Raw genomic sequence first — 23,877 nt, 5'->3', positions numbered from 1 at the left:
CTCTGCTACATCTGTACAGCCACCATGTGATGTCTGCCCTGTTGTGTGTATGTGTCACCTTGTGTTGCAATTTTTCATATTCTGTTTTATTGCATTTTTTTTTTTTTTTTTTTACTTAAGTCATGTCTATACCCAGTGTGGGGCTCAGACTCATAATCCTGAGATCAAGAGTTGCATGCTCTTCCAGCTGAGCTAGCCAGGTACCCCGAGAAGGGTGCATTTTAAAATACTTTTAGTTGTGGTAAAAAAAAAATCACATAAAATACACCATTGTAGCCATTTAAAGTGTACAGCTCAGTAGTATTAAGTATATACATATGGTTGTACAACCAATCTCCAGAATGTTTCATCTTGCAAAACTAGTTTTAAGTCCTCAAAATCCCAGTGCTTTAATATCCATTAATGCTTCTTTAATCTAGTTTATAGATGGTAGGCATTATCTGTTCTTTGATTATGCATAATTATATATTAGAAGTATGTGTAAAGGCTCATAATAAATTTCAGCTAACTTTTTAAAAACTTATCGTTCTGTACAAAATGACAAAGATTGAAATCTTACATATTTAAAACTACAGAATACTTAAAATATTAGATATTTTTCATTTTTCTACCATAAAATACATACTAAGCTGAGACGTTAATTGAGCAGTATGTTTTTACTTCTACCCAAAAAGAAGTAATAAAGGTGTGTATTTCTATTATTTGAAAGAGGGGGTTCTCTTGAGGCAATTGACCAGAGGAGAGTTATGCAGAGAATGCTGAATGTCAAAGCCAGAAAGAAACTCAGAATCCATCTTGTCAGTTTAGAAACTGAGGCCCCATACACCTCCCACTTTTATCTCAGGAATGCCTCCATCTGTGGTGTATTTTCCATGGCAGATAAAAATGAGTTGCCAAAAGAATAATTCTGAATATATATAATGTTATTTAGCTTTGGGAGAAAGTAAAGACTGACCTTTATGAGATGTGGTAATTTTTCCCATATTATTATAAGTTACTAAACATATAACTTTTTTTTAATGTTTATTTTTTAGAGAGAGCATGTGTGTGTGCACAAGTGGGGGGAGGGGCAGAGAGCAAGAGAGACACAGAATCCAAAGCAGGCTCCAGGCTCTGAGCTGTCAGCATAGAGTCTGACATGGGGCTCAAACTCAAGAACAGTGAGATCATGCCCTGAGCTGAAGTCGGCCACTTAACCGACTGAGCCACCTGGGTGCCCCTAAACATATAACATTCTTCAAACCCCTTTGAAAAACTGAAAAATTGGTATTCACAATGGCTGGATTTAAGAACACTATAATGTAAGCCATATTGTTAAGCAAATGGGTGAATATAAAGTTAGTGTAACATCCTAGCAAACCAACACTTTTTACCAACCTTCTTAGGAGTTAAATGTTTGGCCAGCCAGCCAGATGTCATACCCTCACAGGCTGGGCATATCATCCAGATGAAGAGCAGTGGGACCCCTATTTCGAGTTTAGAAAGAACGTTTGCCAAATCTGTCCAGAGGAGGGCAACTCAGCAGTGAGAGGAAGTTGAATCTGTATCATAGGCTTTCAGAGAGACAGCTATTAGAACTAGGAGTGTTAGAAGACCAAGCACTTAGGAAATACAGTAACCATCCTGAGACATTTATAGGACTGCCCCATGGCCATGCTTACACAAAAGCAGGGAAGTCACTTGCCAAGAGGATAGAAGGACATACTGCCCTGGACAGAGCTTCTTGGGGGTAACTTTGAAGACCCCTCCCAACTCTTTTTTTTTTTTAACATTTTATTTATTTTTACGAGACAGAGAGAGACAGTGTGAGCCAGGGAGGGGCACAGAGAGAGGGAGACAGACCCCTCCCAACTCTAAGACTGATTCTCTGTGATTCTTACTCTAGGACCTCAGTTACTGATCATGTTTACAAAATAGAAGAAAGAATCTGTCATACTTAAGAATGTGGCACCTGCTTCTTACTGCAAGAACCTAACAGACATGGAAAAAAACAGCGTTGGTGTGTGTGCATGTGAGAGAGAGAGAGAGAGAGATGGGGAGAGAGAGAGCATATGCAGGGCAAGCAGATTTCCCCATCTGACTCTCTAGGTAATCTTCCCAGATAGGGCAGCTGTTCTGTGCCCACCCTACCCTAGGAACTCTGAGGGCTTCAACTCATGGTTGGACTTGAATGAGTTTATCTCCTCTACCTGGTTATGGAGACAAGACTAATATGCCTAAGATGACAGAGAAACCAGGGGACATTCTGGAGCTCTTTTTCCTCACAGTCTTCATTCTTTCATTTTCCTCCCTATCCCTTGCTCTCCTTTCTTTAAAATTAAAAAAAAAAAAAATTAACTCACTATCTGTATGTCACTGCCTTAATCACAACCACTTCCATTCAAAAATGCACACAACCTGGTGTTCGCTTCAGCAGCACATATACTAAAATTGGAACGGGGGCGCCTGGGTGGCGCAGTCGGTTAAGCGTCCGACTTCAGCCAGGTCACGATCTCGTGGTCCGTGAGTTCGAGCCCCGCGTCAGGCTCTGGGCTGATGGCTCAGAGCCTGGAGCCTGTTTCCGATTCTGTGTCTCCCTCTCTCTCTGCCCCTCCCCCGTTCATGCTCTGTCTCTCTCTGTCCCAAAAATAAATAAACGTTGAAAAAAAAAATTAAAAAAAAAATAAAATAAAATTGGAACGATACAGAGAAGACTAGCAAGTCCCTGTATAAGGATGACACACAGATGTGTGAAGCACTCCCTATTTTTATGTCCTCAGTCCTGTCGTGCCTCCGGAGCTGAAGGTCCACTCCAGTTCCTCCCATCAAGGCTGGGTGCCTCATGGCTACAAGGTTTCTCCTTCCTCTATGGTACTCTCTATACTTTTCCCCTCCTCCCAATCAAAGCTCTGGCATGGGAACAAAAAAATGCATACAACCCGAAAAAAGATCAAAACCTCTCGCTCCATCCTGCCTTCTTAGGCAAACAGCACCAAAGTAGCATTTGTTGCCAAAATACATTAAATGTGGCTTGAGAAATCAGCTTATACACAGTCCAAATTTAAATCTTTAAAATCATCCTCTTCCCTAGACCAAAACAGCAACAGATGGGTAAAGGAAGAAACGGAATGTGGTCACATTTTATACCAGCAGTATAGACCTTTTCAGATTGCAGTAAGTCATTTGCCATCCACAACCTATGGTCTTCCATTCCTGCTGAGGCACGGATTCAAGATTCTGGGTTTGGGGTTTCTGAGTTGGAACAAAAATATTTAGCAGGTGGCTGTATATTTATTTTTTTTAAATCAGGCAGTGGTGAGTCTGGTACCCTGAAGACCACAGCACCCATAGGCAAGTAGACTCTAGATATTTAATATCTGATTTCATTCAAAATGAAAGTTCTAAGATTGGACAGGTGGACAGGCTGGCTCCCACTATCTGTGAGTAAATTTGGCCCCTTCGGGGATTCTCCTTAATGCCAGGAGACCAGCTCCCTGTGTTTTCTTTTCAGTTTGGCATTGCGGAATATAAGAACCACGAGACACACTCCCTGTTACCATTTGGGTATAGTCCTGGTATGAGGACACTGGGTTATCGAAAACAGGTAAAGCTAGTATGAGCTCAGAACCAACCCCAAGTGAGTGGGCACCAGGAAATGGGAGTTTAAATTTGAATGGTCCCTTTTTTAAAAAGTAGGTTTTGTATACACATTAAAATGAGCATGTATTTTTTTTTTAATCTAACCTTTATTAACCATTTATATTACACCATTTTGAATCCTCACCAATCCCTGAGTCGGACATTATTATCATCCCCATTTTTCAGATGAGGAAACCGAGGCACAGTGAGGAACTGCCCGGTCTCTTACAGAGCCAGTTATTGGCACAGTTGGAACATAGACTTGCTGGATCCAGAGCTGGTTTAAAGGGAGACCGTGAGGGGCGCCTGGGTGGCGCAGTCGGTTGAGCGTCCGACTTCAGCCAGGTCACGATCTCGCGGTCCGTGAGTTCGAGCCCCGCGTCGGGCTCTGGGCTGATGGCTCAGAGTCTGGAGCCTGTTTCCGATTCTGTGTCTCCCTCTCTCTCTGCCCCTCCCCCGTTCATGCTCTGTCTCTCTCTGTCCCAAAAATAAATAAACGTTGAAAAAAAAAAATTAAAAAAAAAAATAAAGGGAGACCGTGAGAGTTGGAATTTCATGGCCAGTCCTTTGGAGCCTAAATGAGCGTGTAATTTGACCTAGCGTTTGCACTTCTAGGATGTATCCTAAGGGAATATTCAGACAAGTGCTCTGAAATGAATGTTCTGGGATATTCGTTACAGCTTTGTGTGTAATCTTTTCAGTATCAGGGCAAATGTCACCTCCTCAAAGAAGCTGTTTTGCTGCCCTGCTCAAGTACCAATGCCCCCTAGCATGCTATCCTGGTACTAAATTCTGTCCTCTTGATAGCTCTTTCCACAGCCTGCAATTGTTTATTGGTTTACTCATTTATTAGTTGCTTTCCTAACTGGAATGTAAGTTCCATGTAGGCAGGGACCTGTTATCTCCATTACCTAAAATAGTACCTGGCACATAAACAGTATTCAGTAAATATGTGTTGGAAAAAATGAAAGAATTAATAGCAAAACATTGGGGAAATTTAAACTCTGAGCCATTAGGAGATTGATTAGGTAAATTATGGTATATCTATGCAATAGAATACTGTGCAGTCATAACAAATGATTGTGGAAATTTTCTCCTTCATAGAGATGTACTCTGCCTATTGTTGGGTGAAAAAAGCAGGGGAAGCATGTGTATTATGATCCCTGTACTGTTCAGGGCTCCTGGTAGCCAACCACAGAATCTACTCTATTAAGTTAGAGCAGAAAACAAAATAGTTTATTATAGGCTACTAGGTAAGTCACAGACCCTATGCGATGCAAGGAGGGATTCCACAGACAGGGCCCAGGATTGGGACCGTGACACTTGAGTTCTGCATCACCTCCACTGCTGACTCTCTGTGCAGTCTCTGAAAAAGTTAACTCTTGTAACCTCCATGTTCTTCAGGCAAACATGGATAATAAAACCTGCCCTGTCTACCCCTCAGGACTGCTGTGAGAGCAGATGAGATGCAGGCCCTTTGAAAAGTTAAAAAATGTACTCCATCAGGTGGAGCTGGCTGGCTCAGTTAAGAGCATGTGACTCTTGACTTCGGGGTCATGAGTTTGAGCCCCACGTTGGGAATGGAGATTGTTTTTTTAAATAGATAAATAAATGGAAAAAACCAATAGGGTATATAAAAAAAAAAAAGAAAAGTTAAAAAAAAAAGAACTGTGTAACATTTACATCACTATTCCAAAAGACAAGAAATAACAAGTGTTGGCAAAGATGTGGAGAAAGAAACTCTTATGCACTGTTGGTGGGAATGTAAATTGGTACAGCCACTGTGGAAACCAGTAAAGAGGGTCCTCAAAAAAATTAAAAATAGAAATACCATATAATCCAATAATTCCATTAATAAATTTGGGTATTTACCCAAAGAAAACAAAAACACTAATTTGAAAAGATACATACATTTCTGTTTATTGCAGCATTATTTACAATATAGAAACATGGAAACAACCTAAGTGTCCATTGATAGATGAATGGATAAAGAAGATAAGTGTGTGCATATGTGTGTGTATACACACACACACACACACACACACACACACACACATATACAATTGAATATTACACAGCCATAAAAAAGATGAGATCATGACATTTGTGACATGGATGGCCCCAGATGGTATTATGTGCTAAGTTAAATAAGTCAGACTGAGAAAGATAAATACCATATGACTTCACACATATGTGGAATCTGAAAAAAAATGAATAAACAAAAAGCAGAATCAGACCTGTAAATAGAACAAACTGATGGTTGCCAGAGGGAAGAGGAGTTGGGGATGGGCAAAATGGGTAAAGGGGAGTGGGAGATACAGGCTTCCAGTTCTGGAACGAATAAGTCACAGGAATAAAAGGCATAGCACAAGAAATACGGTCAATGATATTGTAATAGTGTTGTATGGGTGACAGTTGGCAGCCACACTTGTGGTGATAATGTATAGAGAAGCTGAATCACTATGTTGTACACCTGAAACTAATGTAGCATTACGTGTCAACTATGCTAAAATCTGAAGAAAAAAAGTTTACATCCTTGCTATCCAGTGATTCTGAATGTGTGAACATACATACTTCCTTCCAAAGCCATATTAGTCAGCACTGGGATGCCACTGGTCCTCTCCACTTACCAACGGCACATCACTCTAAGCATTAAATTGCACATGGCAGTGGTCTGGACAAGAAGTCTGGTAATTTTGGCAGTTGTTTTTGCTAAGCTTGTCCTAAAATCACTTTCCACGTGCCTTCAGCCACTCTCCCCGTGGGCTGACCTCCGCTTCAGGCCTGTCCTTTTCTCAAGGCTCACTAAGCTTGCCATCTGCAGGGAGCATGCAGTTCTCATCTCTGAGATCTGCACTGTCTAGCATCAAAGCTCAGTCTTCCCTAAGCAGCATCCCAAGGGCTAACCTCTGGAGCACTGGTGTTCAAAGTCACTGTCAACCAACACTTCATGCATGATTTGGGCAACTGACTGAGTATATATTGAAGGCTGGATTCAATAAGTTTTTTAATTTCCTTATTCCATTTTTTGCATATTTTTATTTTTTAAAAAATGGTTCTCATTGCCCCCCTATTGTGTGGGAAAAACAGTATTGTGATATAACAGGGCATTTCAACAAGGTACTAACATTGTTAAGAAGGACTTTGATGCTCCTGAAACCAGGCATGTGTTGCAAGGTGGGATGATGTTCTCAGTTCCTGTATGTACGTCCAGAAGCTTTTCCTGGCAGAGCTTTTAGCCCCTGAGACTTTCATCTTCATCTAGCACGTAGGATACAATTTGATCCTGACGCATGGAGTATAGAAGCTGCAGAACGTCCACACAATCTGTTATGCTAAATCACACCTGGTGTCTGCACAGAGAAGGCTCTGGCAAGCTTCCTCGCCGCTGGGACCGAGGCCTCTGACTCTGACGCCAAAACATGGCAGTGTTGCAAGGAGCCTTCTGAGAGCCTGGCTCTCCGGCATGGTAAATTAACCTGCTTGTTCTCACGTTAAATACTTTATGAAAATTTACTGGGTGATAAAAGAGGGAAGAAAACCCAAGTGGCTCCACATTGAGCCTGCCTGGCACCAGTGAAGGAATGAAGCTGCTGAGAAACTCCACGTGAAGAGCTGGCAAGAAGCAAGGTGGACAACACAATGAAAATGAAGTGTGGTGTGGGCCGCTGCATTGTTTTAGTAGTATTTTCTCAAGGAAGACATTGAATCGTAGGAGAGCTGGTGTTGGTACGCTAGGTAAGAGGACCCTGGGCTCTGCCACTTTCTCCTTGGGACCCATTTTCAGAGGAATTATGGCATGCCCCCATAGACCGCAAAGAGAAACCTCCTCCTGTGTGGCTCTGTCCTTGAGAAGGGCCCTTTGCTGTAACCAAACCATGTTCTCAAAGGGCAGAATGTGCCTGTTTAAAAATAAAATGTTCTAATGGCCATTATCGTCCTCCATTCTTCAATTTTCCACATTAGATTCTTCTTCTCTTTTCCTTGTTGATTTTAGAACAAAAATAAGATGATGAAGAGTAGAGTGGAGAAGTTCTACTCCCTAGAATACCTAAAAATTTGGGGGCATGTGGCTGGCTCGGTTGGTGGAGCATATCACTCTTGAACTCGGGGTTGTGAGTTCGAGCCCTACATTGGGTGTAGAGATTACTTAAAAATAAATCTAAGGGGTGGCTGGGTGACTCAGTCAGTTAAGTGTCTGACTCTTGATTTTGGCTCAGGTCACCATCTCGTGGTTCTTGGGTTCAGGCCTCATGTTGGGCTCTGCGCTGACAGCATGGAGTCTGCTTCGGATCCTCTGTCTCCCTCTCTCCCTGCCCCTCCCCCGCTCGTTCATTCTCTCCCTCTCTCTCAAAATAAATAACATTTAAATAAATAAATCTTAAAAATAATAATATTAAAATAAAATACCTGTAAATTTGCCACCTAAAAGAAACAAAGCCTTTTTAACTATCACTTTCTTTGGGAAACAATTAGGAAGCAAGACAAACAACAACAATGAACCATGAAAATGAAGTGATTAGTTACTATAAAATGAAGTGTGACTGTGTATTTGAAGAACAGAGATCAAAATCCACAAAGATGGAACAAGCTGATAATACTAGGCAGGGGATTTTAAAATTCCTTTTCATTTTAAAGCCACACCGACATTAAAAGGAGTTTGTGAGAATAATGGTCCGGTTTAGCATGCGGCAAGAAATATTTCCTTGTGTTTGATTTCTGCCATCACAGAGCTTATCTAGTTACCTGATTTCTTCATTCATGGCTGCCAGGAAGACTAATTAACACTACGGAAGCTAAAGAATCCTATTTGCTCTGCCACAGAGTAAAGCTTCTTTCCCCCAAAATGTGAAGCCAAGGCCTTGCACCTGCTGAAATTCCCATTAGTTTGGTTTGTTGAATTGCAAGGCTGTTTGTGCCTTATCATTAGACATTCATACTCTATCTGTAAGCTTTTATAACCTCCTACTTATGGAGACAAGATTCTTTGTGTCAGCACCTTAGAGAAGTGTTGCTGAAGCAGTTGGCACGCAGACAGGAATTTCCCAGCAGCACCGTCGGCATGGCGGAGCTCCTGTACAACCTACCTTAGTGCAGCCTCGCAGACAAGTGGGCTGCATTCACCTCCAAAATTGGTGACGGGCAGGAAAACAGATGTTTTCCCACGTAGAAGTGAAGCTTTCACTTTTTAAGAAAATTGATTCTTAATACTTAGAGGACAGTTTGGATTAGTTATACTAGAAGTGTATCTCACATGGGCTTGTAACCTGAAGGAAGTCATCAGCCAAAACAGTTGTGAGCATCACAGTAAAACTGCTCCAGCCTGGACAGGTGACATGGCTGTTACCTGATGTATCTGAAACCCTGGCAGGGCCGCCTCATTACATCATGAACCAATCACTCTTGACTTACCCTTAAAAAAGAATGAAAGGCCCGCAGACCCTGCCCCAGGTGGGTGGGTGGTCGGTCCATGGCACCTGTGGCAAATGGCAGTGTTTTCGTCCTTATAATGCAGAAAGGTAGGTGCAGAGTCCTTTGATGACACTGTTCCCTTTCGCTTGTTTGCTTTCATTCTCCCATGCAGACTGCAACCCAGCAGGAGGGCTTTTAAACCCAAACAATTAATTACCTTCTCTAACCCAGAGAAGTGGGGAAACACAAATCCAGCAAGTTGAGAGGGAGAGGGCAGCTTTGCTTGGGGCTGTGTTTTACACCAGGTGGGAAGGGAGCCACCTTCGCCATCCACAGGGCAGAGGGAGACCAATTAGAAGGCAAAAGGGAGGGAGGCAGGCCTCATTCCCACTCCTTGTGTACTTTACATTTCCTTTTCAGACAAGAAAATGCACTGTACTGCACCTGCACTGCACTCTCCAGATCAGAGGCCTATGTAAACACACCCACCCCAAAGACAAAATTGAGTAGCTTCAGGACTAGAGGCCCTCTGGAGATAAAAGCATGTGCTTCACGCTCAGGAGATGGAGACAGCCCGTGGGCAGAACAGGCTCGGGCAGGGAGCTTCTCCACGTAACACTCAAGGGGCGGCGGGGGTGGACCTTCCCCCAGTCCAGGCCTGAGCACTAGCAGCTTCCGCTATGGAGAGTGTTTTCTCAACTGAACTCCAAGTCTTGTCCCACCACCCCCAACACCCTTGCCTCCCTCAAAGGGGGACCAAATACAAGGACTTAGCCCTTGTATTCCTAAATTGGGGCTCACCCCTGCCCACCTGGGAATCTCTGGTCTTTCTGTCCATCTCCTGGTGCCAGCCCCTTCCCTACCTAACCTCATACGTACTGACCATCTGCCTCTGTATTTGCTCACTGTTCCTGCCTCTGCCTTCTGCCCGTTCCTGGCTCTCTGCTGGGTGCTGCCCTCTCCTCAGCACCTAATGAGATCCCCAACTCCCCTGCCCCCTGTCTGAGCCTGAAGCTCCCCCTCCTGCCTCTAATCCTTTCTAAGTCCTGTTGTCTGTTCCACTGACTTTAACTGTTTTACTTCTCATTCTGTGGGTCTTTCATTGCCACAACTAGATTACACATTCCTCTGTTGATTTATATATCAATATAAAGTTATTTATATACCTTTCCCTATCCCTCCTCACCTGTTCCCAGCACCCAGCACAGTAGATAGCATTTGATTGATCCCTCTCCTACTGGTTAAAAAGTTTTAAATGTACCAGACCAGAGACATCAGATAGAATCTGGGGATAGTATTCAGGAAATTTTCTTTTCAGAATCACAAACGATCTTAAAGAAGAGGACAAATCCTATCAGTTATCTAAATGTTTTCAAGTATCTAGATGTTTGGCCTTAAGTACACAAAACACCTGAGTGATGATGTCGTTCAGATTTCCTCTGGATCCTTTGCATCACGTAGACATGGGTAGTGGCCCCCTTAGGAGAAAGCATGTCGAAGCACCCTGTTCCTCCACTCACAGATTGTCCTGCCTAGAGCCAGTCTCATGGCTCCTGGTGCCTCTGCTGCCCTGCTAGAAAACAGAAATTATGACACTGCCCCTCTGAGGCTGTGAGACCAAGTGATGAGTGAGAACAACGAAAATAGTAAGAGTGGGAAGACTCCACAGCTCCACAGACAAATCTGAGCATGGCAGTTGTTATTCACAAGGAGAAAGGCAACACATGCCTTTAGTAGGTAAATTGTCTTTTTAAAAAGTTGTGTGCAGGGTCGCCTGGGGGGCTCAGTCAGTTGGGCATCCGACTTTGGCTCAGGTCATGATCTCACAGTTTCTGAGTTTGAGCCCCGCGTTGGGCTCTGTGCTGATGGCTCAGAGCCTGGAGCCTGCCTCGGATTCTGGGTCTTCCTCTCTCTCTGCCCCTCCCCTGCTAGTGCTCTGTCTCTCGAAAATAAATAAATGTAAAAAAAAATCTTTTTTTAAAGTTGTGTGCAAAGTGTACCTCAAAGCCACACTACCAGGGGTGCCTGGGTGGCTTAGTCCATTGGGCATCCGACTCCTGATTTCTGCTCAGGTCATGATCTCATGGTTTGAGTTTGAGCCCCACATCAGGCTTTGTTCTGACAGCATGCTTGGGATTCTCTCTCTTCCTTCCTCTCTCTCTGCGCCTCTCCCACTCATGCTCTTTCTCTCTCAAAATAAATAAACATTTTTTTGGAAAGATCATAGGGGTGCCTGGGTGGCTTAGTTAAGCATCTGACTTCAGCTCAGGTCATGATCTCATGGTTTGTAGGTTCAAGCCCTACATCAGGCTTTCTGCTGTTAGCACAGAGCCCACTTTGGATGGGAGCTCTCTGTCCCTCCCCCGCTCACTGACTCTTTTTCTCAAAAAGAAATAAACATCTTTAATTAATTAATTTTTTAAAAGACCATAACAAGTGTTGGTAAGGATATAGAGCAATTGGAACCTTCATATACTTCTGGTTGGAATGTAAATTGACACAGCCACTTCGGAAATAGTTACTAGTTCCTCAGAAGATTAGACATAGATAGAGTTGCCTTATAATCCAGTAGTTCTCCTATCTCCTAGGCATGTACCCAAGAGAAATGAAAACAGATAACCACACAAAAACTTGTACATGAATGCTCATAGCAGCATTTCTCCTAATAGCCAAAAGCCAAAACCAAATGTTCATTAACTGATAATAGATACATTCTAAGTGGTATATCCATACAATGGAATATTATTTGGCAATAAGGAAGTACTGATACATGCTACAATATGATGAACCTTGAAACATTGTACTAGGCAAGGAAACTAGTCTCAAAAGATCACATATTGCATGATTCCACTCACATAAAATGCCCAGAATAAGCAAATCTATAGAGAAACAAGGTAGATTCATGGTTGCCTAGAGCTGGGAAGGTTGGGGGAATCTGGGAGTAACTGCTGAAGAGTATGGAGTTTCTTTTGGGGATGATAAAAATATATATTTTTTTTAGTTTATTTTTATTTATTTTGAGAGACAGCAAGCAGGGGAGGGACAGAGAGAGAGAGGGAAAGACAATCTCAAGCAGGCTCCACACTGTCAGCACAGAGCCTGACTCAGGGCTCAGACTCACAAACCATGAGATCATGACCTGAGCTGAAGTTGGACGCTCAACCAAGTAAGCAACCCAGGCACCCCAATGATTCAATTCTATATATTACATTACTCAGTGCTTATCAAAATGGACTCTTTCTTGATCCCCTTTATCTGGCTTCACCATCTACCTCCCTTCAGGCAACCACCAGTTTGTTCTCTGTATTTAAGAGTCTGCTTTTTCCAACCGACACATGACAAAATGCTCAACATCACTCATCGTCAGGGAAATACAAATCAAAACCACACTGAGATACCACCTCACACCTGTCAGAATGGCTAACATTAACATAGACAACAACTGATGTTTACGAGGATGCGGAGAAAGAGGATCTCTTTTGCACTGCTGGTGGGAATGCAAACTGATGCAACCACTCTGGGAAACAGTATGGAGGTTCCTCAAAAAATTAAAAATAGAACTACCCTACGACCCAGCAATTGCACTACTAGGTATTTATCCAAGGGATACAGGTATGCTGTTTGGAAGGGGCACATGCACCCCAATGTTTATAGCAGCACTACCGCCAATAGCCAAAGTATGGAAAGAGCCCAAATGTCCATCAGTGGATGAATGGGTAAAGAAGATGTGGTATATATACACAATGGAGTACTACTTGGCAATCAAAAAATAAAATAAAATAAAATCTGGCCATTTGCAACTATGTGGATGGAACTAGGGGGTATTATGCTAAGTGAAATTAGTCTGTCAGAGAAAGACAAATATCATGTGACTTCACTCATGAGGACTGTAAGACACAGAACAGATTAACACAAGGGAAGGGAAGAAAAATAATATAAAGACAGGGAGAGGGACAAAACATAAGAGACCCTTAAATATGGAGAACAAACAGAGGGTACTGGAGGGGTTGTGGGAGGGGGGATGGTCTAAATGGGTAAGGGGCATTAAGGAATCTACTGAAATCATTGTTGCACTATATGTTAACTAACTTGGATGTAAAATTTTAAAAATAATAAAATAATAAAAAATAAAGTAGTTAAAAAAGTCTGCTTTTTGTCTCTCTTTTTGTTAATTTGTTTCTTAACTTCTACATATGAGTGAAATCATATAGTATAAGTCATTAACTAGTTTTTAACATTTTATTGTGGAAATAGTCTAATACAGATGGTCTCCAACTTATGATGGTTCGATTTAGGATTTTTCTACTTTACAATGGTGCAAAAGTGATACACCTTCAGTAGCAACTGCACTTTAAATTTTGAATTTGGATCTTCCCTGTGCCAGCAATAGGCAGTAAGATCCTCTGTCATGGGAGTGCCTGAGTGGCTCAGTCAGTTAGTTGTCCGTCCAACTTTGGCTCAGGTCATGATCTCACTGTTGGTGGTGAGTTTAAACCCTGCATCGGGCTATCTGCTGTCAGCCAGGAGCCTGCTTCAGCTCCTCTGTCTCCCTCTCTCTCTACCTCTCCCCAGCTCATGCTCTCTCTCTCTCTCAAAGATAAACATTAAAAAAGAAAAAAGATCCTCTTTCATAATACTGGGCAGCAGCAGGGTGCCTCAGCTCCCAGTCAGCTACATGAGCCCAGGTAAACAACCAATAAATACACTGACCACCATTTGTACCATACAACCACTGTTAGGTGTTCCCTGGTGGTCTAGTGGTTAGGATTTGGCACTCTCTCCCACACAACCACTGTTTTTCACTTTCAGTACAATATTCAATAAATTACATGAGGGGCACCTGGGGGATTCAGTCAGTTAAGTGTCCAACTGTTGGTTTCAGCTCAGGTCATGATCTCACGGTTCATGAGTTTGAGCCCTTCATCGGGCTCCATGCTGGCAGCACAAGCCTGCTTGGGATTCTCTGTCTCTCCCTCTCTCTCTCTGCCCCTCTCCCTCATGCACGCATGCATTCTCTCTTAAAGTAAATAAACTTAGTTCGTTCTTTGAATTTTGACAAACGTGTAGGCCTGTATGACTTAAAGCCATTGTTTCAATATTTTAAAAAATATTTTTAATTGTTCAGAGACTTTCAAAATAACGTGGGTCTCAAACTCATGACCCTGAAATGAAGAACTTCATATTCTACCAACTAAGCCAGTCAGGAGCCCCTCCTAAACTTGTGTTTTAATGCATCTTTCATAATTAACACATTAGAGACTTTGCTCTACCAAAATCTATATTTTCAGAATAAACAGAGTACCTACAATTGTAATAATCTGTGGGATAAGTCAATGAGTGAAAAATTTTTCACTTTTTTTTTATTGTGGTAGTAGTATACATAACAAAATTTACCATCTTAACCATTTTTAAGTGTACTATTCAGTTGTTATGCATTCACATTGTTGTGCAACCATTACCACCGTCCATCCCTATAACTCTTTTCATCTTGTAAAACTGAAACCCTGTAGTCATTAAACACTAACTCCCATTCCCTCCTCCCCCCAGCACCTGGCAACCACTATTCTATTTTCTGACTAAGTACCTCATTTAAGTGGAATCACATAGTAGTTGTCTTTCTGTGACTGGCTTATTTCACTTACCCTAATGTCCTCAAGGTTCATCCATATTGTAGCATATGTCAGAATTTCCCATTTTTAAAGTTGAATAGGGGCGCCTGGGTGGTGCAGTCGGTTAAGCGTCCGACTTCAGCCAGGTCACGATCTCGCGCTCGTCTGTGAGTTCGAGCCCCGCGTCAGGCTGTGGGCTGATGGCTCAGAGCCTGGAGCCTGTTTCCGATTCTGTGTCTCCCTCTCTCTCTGCCCCTCCCCCGTTCATGCTCTGTCTCTCTCTGTCCCAAAAATAAATAAAAAAAGTTGAAAAAAAATTAAAAAAAAAAAAAAAAGTTGAATAATATTCCATTGTGTGTGTATATGCACACCACATTTTGCTTATCCATTCTCTTGTCGATGGACATTTAGCTTGCTTCCACATTTTAGCAATTAAGAATGCTGCTATACATATAGGTGTACAAATAATCTCTTTAAGACCCTGCCTTCAGTGCTTTGGGATATATACCCAGAAGTGGAATTGTTGGATCATATGGTAATTCTATTTTTAATTTTTTGAGGAATGGCCATACTGTTTTATAGACAGGCTGTACCATTTACATTCCCACCGAAAGCACACTAGGGTTCCAATTTATCCACATCCTCACCAACACTTGTTTTTTTCTGTTTTTTTTTTTTTTCTAGTAGCCATCCTAATGGGTATGAAGTGGTATTTCATTGTAGTTTTGATTTGCATTTCCCTAATTATCCATGGTGTTGAGCATTTTTTTCGTGAGCTTATTGGCCATTTGTATATCTTCTTTGGAAAAATGTCTATTCAACTCCTTTGACCGCTTTTTGAATTGTGTTGATTTTTGTTGTTGTTGAGTTTTAGGAGATCTGTATATATTCTAGATATTGATCCTTTATCAGTTATATGATTTGCAAATATTTTCTCCCCTTCTGTGCATTGCCTTTTTTCTCTTATATCAAGTGTCTCTTGATGTACAAATATTTTTTAATTTTCATGAAGTCAAATTTGCCTGTTTTTTTCTTTTGTTACCCCTGCCTTTGGTGTTGTCAGTGAATGAAATTTTAAACCAGTTATTTCGTGGTATATTCAATATTGTTGTAGATTTTCTTTTTTTCAAAAATAAGCAAACCAAGATTTCTTTTTCATGTGGAAAAAACAATGGGATAGAAAACACTATCACCTTCCTAAAGAAATGCTACTCAGGCTGTACTAATTAATGAGAATTTCTTTGCCTTTTGTCCAATGCAGTCACTACAACAGGCTCTGTGATCATAATAAATTTTTATGCATTTATAAGAAAAATACAATAACATAGTTTACTAATGACCTGTTTTAGTCAGAAGCACTTCCTTTTTAAAAGTATAAATGTATAGGGGCACCTGGGTGGCTCAGCTGGTTAAGCTTCTGACTTCGGCTCAGGTCATGGTCTCACGGTTTGTGGGTTCAAGCCCCATATGGGGCTCTGTGCTGACAGCTCAGATTCTGTGTCTTCCTCTCTCTTCGGATTCTGTGTCTTCCTCTCTCTCTGCCCCTCCCTTGCTCACATGGTGTCTGTCTCTCTCTCTAAAAAATAAATAAACATTAAAAATATGTATATATAAATATATAATAGAAGTTATATGAAAAAGGAGATCCTTAAATGGAAAGTTCACTCTGAATTTGTATTTTAAACCAAACCTCAAAATTTTCAAAAAATTTTTCATGTACCTAGTGATATCAAGACCCAAAGTTTGTTTCACTCCATGCCTGTGGCATCATTTTACAATTTAGATAAAATGGAAATCATATGGACAGATTCAGAAAAGATAGAATTCACTAGTGTTTTTGAATATGTGGCATGGCAGTGTGCCTTTTGTGCAATTAAATAATGAAATATTAATTGCACATTTTTCAAAATCACAAAGGTTATATGTCTCCCTGGAATCTAGAAAGTATTTCTTTCTATTTCTTCGTATTTCTTAATTCCCAAATCTGGGTTCGGCAGCACAGCTTTCTCACAGCTCCTGTTGCATCAAGGGTCATCTTTGTGATTTCCTCTGAAAACGACTGTACATTAACATACAAGGTTTGAGTGGGGGATGGAAAAGGGAAAGGTGTTAATTCAGATGTTATGAAACTGTGATAATGCCATTATTTAAGGCACTTATTTGGGTATGTTTATACTTTGTAGTTTTATAAATAAACCCAAGGGGCTCCTCCTGGTTGTCACAATCCTCCTTGAATCTCGTATCCTGTCTGTCTCTTCCTATCCGACAGTAGAATTGATGCCGCTCTAATCCCTGGAAGTTTGGAACTAATGAACTGACTGCTGAGCTGCCGCCACGGAGCTTGGTCCCAAACTATACTGTACTTCACACTCGATTTATTCTCCAGATGGCGAGACTGTGCCGCCCTGCCGCGAGGGACCACCTCTTCCACTGGAGTGTAAAAGTGGACGGATGTTGTTTTCTTTGCAGATTTGATCATTCTGAGCTAGAAACTTGCGAGGATGATTAGTTATTAGCTTTAATGGGTGCCAATTGAACCAACTGCACGCATATTTTCTCCTTTAATTTTGGAGTCTGCAGGTCTTGGCGATGGTTGATTTATCCGCTTTCTTACGTCACTGGAGCGTGTCTCTTCCCCAGGTGATAAGAACCGAGTCTCTGAAATCATAGCACGCCTTGGTTCCTGGCCCAGACAGAGTCACATAATACGGTGGCTTATGTATAAGGACAAGTTTATTAGCCACTGGTCCACTGCACTGAGCAGCCCATGGCACGAAATATCGATTGAATGTGGGAAGTTTGGTGACACCACTTTTTATTTAGAACAGGGGCCGATGAAAATTCTGATCTGTGCCTACTTTCTTTGTGACCTCTGTGGAGTCCACCTCTGGAATCACATACTACAGAACACACTATGGCAATTAGTCTCTGCAAAGATCTGATGTAACTGTTGATAAAGGCTTTAATTCCATTCCTTATTCTGTTTTTTTTTTCCTCCAGGTTTTCAGATTTTAGAGGAACAAGTTCATCCTACATTAAGAAAAATCATACCAAGGCCATTCCGTAGTGTTAACACTACTGCATTTAGAATGCAGTTCCTTCTCAACCTCATTTTGAACAACCCATTTTGCTACCAGAATGTAAGACACCCTTCCCCGCAAAAAAAAAAGGTCTTTTTTGAGTGGCCTCTTTTTGCTTTAATTTCCTCTTCCTTCTTTTTTGCCAGGGAACATTACCTCCCAATCATGTCAGCAAATCACCTTCTGAGAAGGTGGTGTCTGCCAGGCCGTATCTTACTAATCCCCCGAATGAGATGGAAATTGGAAGGATGGTCAGGGCCAAATAGCAGGCAAAGAAAAAGAGAACCAAAGTGTGAGGGGAGCGAGGTGATGCAAAGGAGAGAGCTGTAACAGAAAGAGATTGGTATCAAGGGGAGAGAGAGAAGGAGGGAGAGAAGAGAATGAACAAAATTTCTTTCTTTTCACAACTGGGTGGACTGTGGCTCTCTCTAACTGAGCACCCAGAACTAAACTTAATTGTTCTTAGAAAACTGCCTTCCTCTCACCCAGCAGATGGCATGGGTGTGTTTGCTAGCACAGTAACATATTTCACCATTAAAGCACCAAAAAGAAAAAAAAAATCAACATACTTGTTGGTTGGTATAAATTCAGTGAGGTTGTTGGATATTTTGGGATACATAGCAGAGGGATGCACACTCAGTTTATGTAAATTACAACAAGCAACAGCCTGTTAATAAGGATGTTGTGTGGCAATATACCTCCAAAGCCATCATCTTTTTCTGGAAAGGTACAGAATGCTGAAGTGCAAAGCGCTTGTCTTAATTCTGAGCCAAAAAAAAAAAAAAAAAGTCTAATAAAATGCTGACTATTCACTATTCATTATTATAATGTGAAAAGTACTAATCAGATTATGCCTAAAATTGGAATTAGGTATTTCATTTGCAGCCAATTTCACAAGGGTTGAATTTTACTAAGTAAACCAGAATGTGCTGAAACCATGGCAATCTGACTTTAGATAAAAATCACGAACAGGTTTAGCACACGAGCTTTGAACAAACAGTCTCCTTCTAATCCAAATGAAACAACAAAACAGCTTAGAGGTCAGATTTTATTTGACACCTACATGAACAGTTTAGGAAGTTGATGTTGCCAGGCTTCCGTCACCTTGAGCACACATGCAGATTAAAGTAGAGAGTGTGGATGATGATTCAAGTAACTCACATTTTTAAATGCATTTCAGGCTAAACGATCTAGTTAGTTCCCTTCCATTTTCCATTCACTCGGTCCCAGTAGGCACTTTAGAAGCCCAACCTGCTATTGAAAGAAACCCTGGAAATTGAAATATTTACAAGCTGCAGCAATCCTGAGTTTGTAGCTGTTCAGGCTACATGGAGCATAACACATTTTAGGTTCTCTGAGGCCATGGATCTAAACACACACACACTGCCAAAGAGCTGAAGGCATTTCTCCCGACAGCTCAAGATGTCCTTAGAACCATGATGCTGAGCTCACTTCCGCTCTTCACCTGCAGCATTTTCCTGTTAAATGAACAGGACTTCCTATTTAATGAATGGAACAAGGCATGGGGGGGCAAGTGGATGAGTTTTATAGCTGTGGAACAGCCAAAGGCATGATGTGGAACCAGGCCACTGTTGGCTCCATCATCCCTCACTTTAGCTAGTGTGAGCTCTCTTGCTTTTGTCTAAGCTTGGCCTAATTATCAGCAGTCAGGGCTCTGTAAATCAGGGCTCCACAGAGCTGTCCTAAACTGGTCTCCGTACTCTGTTTCCAACTGACCTGACAACTCTAAGCCACTGTTTCCTCACACTGTTTAACTCAGACCACATTTGGAAGCCTTCCCTCCTCTTACTCGGTCATAGACCTACATCCGTCTGCTTTAAATCTACTGTCCTGGCTTGTCTTGTTGATTAGACTTAGACCCAATATTGCCTCTAATAATTCTTTTTTTTTTTTTTTTTTGTCTCCACTTTGGTTTGCTATTTTCCCAGATAAGTATTGCTGTTCAAATGGCTGTATATTGTTAAGACTTTTTTTTTTAACCACATTCATCAGCAGTGAGAAGCTTTAAAGTTTTATTAGTATCATAAAAACCCTTCCCAAATGAAACTACTTTTGATAAGTGTTCATTCTGACAATGAGAATTTGTTGAGGGCTGTTGGCAAGTTGGAGGAATTTGTTTTTGAAACTGAAATTGGCAGGAAGTAATGACCCCAAGTGCTTTCTTTCTCTTAACTCCAACCCCCAGCCCCTCAGTGTGCTCCTTTCTCTCCCCACCCCCTTCCCCACCTTCAACACCCGAACTCAAAGGCAATAAATAACATGTTTGGTTTCATACAGTTTTTCTAAGGACAATTCATACACTGAAACAGGCTTCAACCTTTCAGCTTTTCCTAACTATGGAGTATAGACTGTCAACTCAAAAAAATGTATTTGTCTTCCACTTCATGAGGGGATTTCTTGGTGATATTATTGCCTTACATCTGAATAAGCTGGAGCTTTTTTGTACTGTGGAATGTCATTTTCCTATAAGTGCCTTCTTAATTGAATGTCAAAATTCAACTCAGTTGCAAAAAAATTTTGAGTTAAAAACATGATGCATATGGAAAGAGGAAAACAAATCCTTATTTTTTCCCTAATGTGACTATGCCAACAGATGAGACTACAATTATCCAAATGTTATGTAGTTCCTTAATATTTATTAAACGAGAAAATGCAGGTAGAAAACTGAACCATGCATGCCTAAGCTTAGTAAATGCTCAATAAATGTTATGTATTAATTATTTCACCTTTCAAGTTGGGAAGAAATGCTAATGAGAAAGAGGACAGTATTATTTAGAAGTGCACCAAGAGCGCTTGGGTGGCTAGTCAGTTAAGCGTCCAACTTCAGCTCAGGTCATGATCTCACAGCTCATGGGTTCAAGCCCTGTGTCAAGCTTGCTGCTGTCAGTGCAGAGCCTGCTTTGGATCTTTTGTCCCCACACCCTTCTCTGCCCCTTTCCCACTTGCACTCTCTCAAAAATAAATAAATCTTTAAAAAAAAAAAAAAGTGCACCAGTATGCATTACGGTGGCTGTCATCTCTGTTATAGTCATCTTGAATGAAGTCTGGAAATCAATCACTTGTCTGTCAGATCGGACAACTTGCTTCCAATACCATTTATGTGCTAGACAGGAAATGTGTAGATACAATCATGGTGCTCAGACTCTGAATCCATATAGCAGACTCACGGTCAGTAGGACTGTGTTTCCTCTCAGTGATAAATAAACTTAAGAGATACATTTTATCGACACTTACAGAATGAAGCTCGATCGAGAATAGTAAAAACTCTTGAAGACTTTGATCTGGGCCCAACTGAAAAGTGTGTGAGGGTCAACTCGGTGTCCAGCGGTCTGGCCGAAGAAGACCTGGAGATCCTCCTGCAATCCCGGGTCCTTCCTTCTAGCCTGATGCTGCCAAAGGTCGAAGGTCCTGAAGAAATCCAGTGGGTGAGTAGCTAATGCTTTGCTTTAATTAAAGACTCAGGAGCAGCTATGAAGGAGTAGCAGAAAGGAAGGATTTGGGTGCTGCAGATTTTGAAAACACGTACACGGAACAGAGAAAAAGGGAGCTGAGGAAAAGAGGGGAGTGCAAGAGACTATTGCCTTCACACAAGGGGAGCCTGGCTTTACCCAGCGTGTTCAGAGGAACAACTCCGCTCTTGGGATGATGCTTCTGCACCCTACTCAGATTTGCGGGTTGGACAGGACAGCCTCCTCAGTCTTTGGAAACTAGCTTTTGCCTGAGAATTGGATCACACCTCACACCCAGCCAGGCCCTAACCTCCACCTGAAAGAGCAGGGAAATAAATGGCTGTTACCCAGGTTCATTTGAAGTCTTCATACACAGCGAAAGCACATTAGCCATGAATGAAAAAATGACCCTAGAGAAGGAGAGGGAAAGGTCACTCCTGAGGGCAACTAGAGGAATAAACAGGAAGCTTTTAACTAGTGGTTTTAATTAGCACAGATATTATTTCCTGAACAGCTCTCCAGTTCGTCCTTTTTTAAATTGCTGACAGGTGTGTTTGTGTTTCACGACAGACTTTTCAGCCAATAAAAACCTGGCATGTCAAATTACTTAAGAAAACTTTGAAATGGGCCTAATTATACTATGATTGTTTTAATTGTTAAAGTAGGGGGAGGCTAGATTTTATTTAGGAGTTGCTATGATTTTGCAGATCTCTGCTGAATAAAATAACTGTCCATTGTGCCCCTCCAGGGCAGACAGGCTGTGACTCATCAGTGCTGGAAGCTTGGTAAGGGCATGTGGACAGTGGTGATTTTAAAGCCACATCTGGGATTATCTCTAAGGCTGTGGTTGCAAATACAGCAATACAATGAATAGTTTTAACACCTGAGGAAACCATTCCCTTTTCTAATGCACGTAGATGCCTTGGATCTATACTTTCCTTTTTTTTTTTTTTTTTTAATTTTTTTTTTCAACGTTTATTTATTTTTGGGACAGAGAGAGACAGAGCATGAACGGGGGAGGGGCAGAGAGAGAGGGAGACACAGAATCGGAAACAGGCTCCAGGCTCTGAGCCATCCGCCCAGAGCCTGACACGGGGCTCGAACTCACGGACCGCGAGATCGTGACCTGGCTGAAGTCGGATGCTTAACCGACTGCGCCACCCAGGCGCCCCGGATCTATACTTTACAATGCTATAGCCACCTGCCACGTGTGGCTACTGAGCGCTTGAAATGTGGCAAGTCCAAATTGAGATGTGCTATAAGTGTGAAATACACACGGGATTTTGAAGACTTAGGAGCCCTCTCCCCCCAAAAGACTGTAAATTATCTCAATAATTTTTAAATTTTTTTTTTCAACGTTTATTTATTTTTTTGGGACAGAGAGAGACAGAGCATGAACGGGGGAGGGGCAGAGAGAGAGGGAGACACAGAATCGGAAACAGGCTCCAGGCTCTGAGCCATCAGCCCAGAGCCTGACACGGGGCTTGAACTCACGGACCGCGAGATCGTGACCTGGCTGAAGTCGGACGCTTAACCGACTGCGCCACCCAGGCGCCCCTCTCAATAATTTTTATATTGATCACATGTTGAAATGACTATATGTCAGATTGATTTTCTTTAAGATTTCTTATTTTCTTTAAGATTTTTTTTGTTTTACTCCTGAAACCCATATTACATTATATGTTAACTAACTAGAATTTAAATAAAAATTTGAAAAGAAAAGGAAAAGCAGGCTACAAAAAAAAATGAATAAATAAAAATAAAGAATAAAGTTTTTTTTTTTTTTTAAGTATTCTCTACACCCATCATGGGGCTTGAACTCACAACCCTGAGATCAAGAGTTGCACGCTACACCAGACCAAGCCATCCAGGCGCCCCAGGTTGAATAGACATTATTAAAACCACATTCACCTGTTTCGTTTTACTCTTTCAATGTAGCTACTAGAAAATTTAGAATTACATATGTAGCTGCCATTCGGTTTCTGTTGGACAGCTCCGTGTTGGAGTCTTCCTGAAGACCCACGTTCAAGGACCCTTATTTACTGTCTAAGCTGGAGTTCTTCTCTCCAAGGTCACCCCTCAGAAGCTGGGAGATACTGGTTATAGTAGGTTACACTCTCTGAGGCCTCCTACCCCATTTGAACATATCTTAAATGGATTGAAACGGAATCTGAAGCCACTGTTCCCTTTTGGTTTCATAGTTAATGCCTGTTTATCACCGTTATTACCCTTCATTTAAGAGACAAGGACCCACCCCAGCCTTCAGCTACAGCTCCTGTTCGCTGTTTTAAATCCTTGGATAGAAATAGGATTTCTAGTTAACAGAAGTCTTTTGGGCTGTTTATTTTTTCCTCTTCGTTTGTATTTATGTGAAGCATAAAACCCAAAGCCTGATGCACAACTGAAAGATGGGCTTCCTTGTTTTCTTTTGTGTGAGAATCTCTTGCTGGTCTTTTGTCGCTAGTGTGGGTTCTTGTTTGACTGGCACGGCTTATTGGACTATAACAAGCGTGACTCTGCCTCCTTTGTCGCGGGACAATTCTCCCACAAATCCCGAACAGTGTGCATTCTTCCAACACACTATTGGGTGTGCACTGGAATTGAAAGAATTGCTGAGCCCTGCTACTTCATCTCCTCCCCAATCTCTTTGTGATTTTTTCCCCTTCTTTTCCTCCACCCCCCTCCCCC

General features: G+C 41.7%; 1 protein-coding gene and 1 pseudogene across 8 annotated transcripts in view; both read left to right on the top strand.

The window, feature by feature from the left end:
- Nucleotides 1-23,877, top strand: part of CLYBL (citramalyl-CoA lyase) — a 269,270-nt gene that overhangs the window by 200,155 nt on the left and 45,238 nt on the right. For all 8 annotated transcript variants that reach the window (XM_086708818.1, XM_086708824.1, XM_086708809.1 and 5 more), the window contains exon 3: nt 20,977-21,165. In XM_086708818.1, the coding sequence (XP_086564944.1) occupies nt 20,977-21,165 (189 nt within the window). The remainder of the gene's footprint in view (nt 1-20,976; nt 21,166-23,877) is intronic.
- Nucleotides 2,652-2,749, top strand: LOC112861798 (U6 spliceosomal RNA; annotated as a pseudogene).

This window comes from Puma concolor, chromosome A1, assembly GCF_028749965.1.
Source record: "Puma concolor isolate L17-30 chromosome A1, mPumCon1.1.hap2, whole genome shotgun sequence".
In the NCBI taxonomy this organism is placed as follows: domain Eukaryota; kingdom Metazoa; phylum Chordata; class Mammalia; order Carnivora; family Felidae; genus Puma; species Puma concolor.
This window is presented reverse-complemented; position numbering and strand designations above follow the sequence as displayed.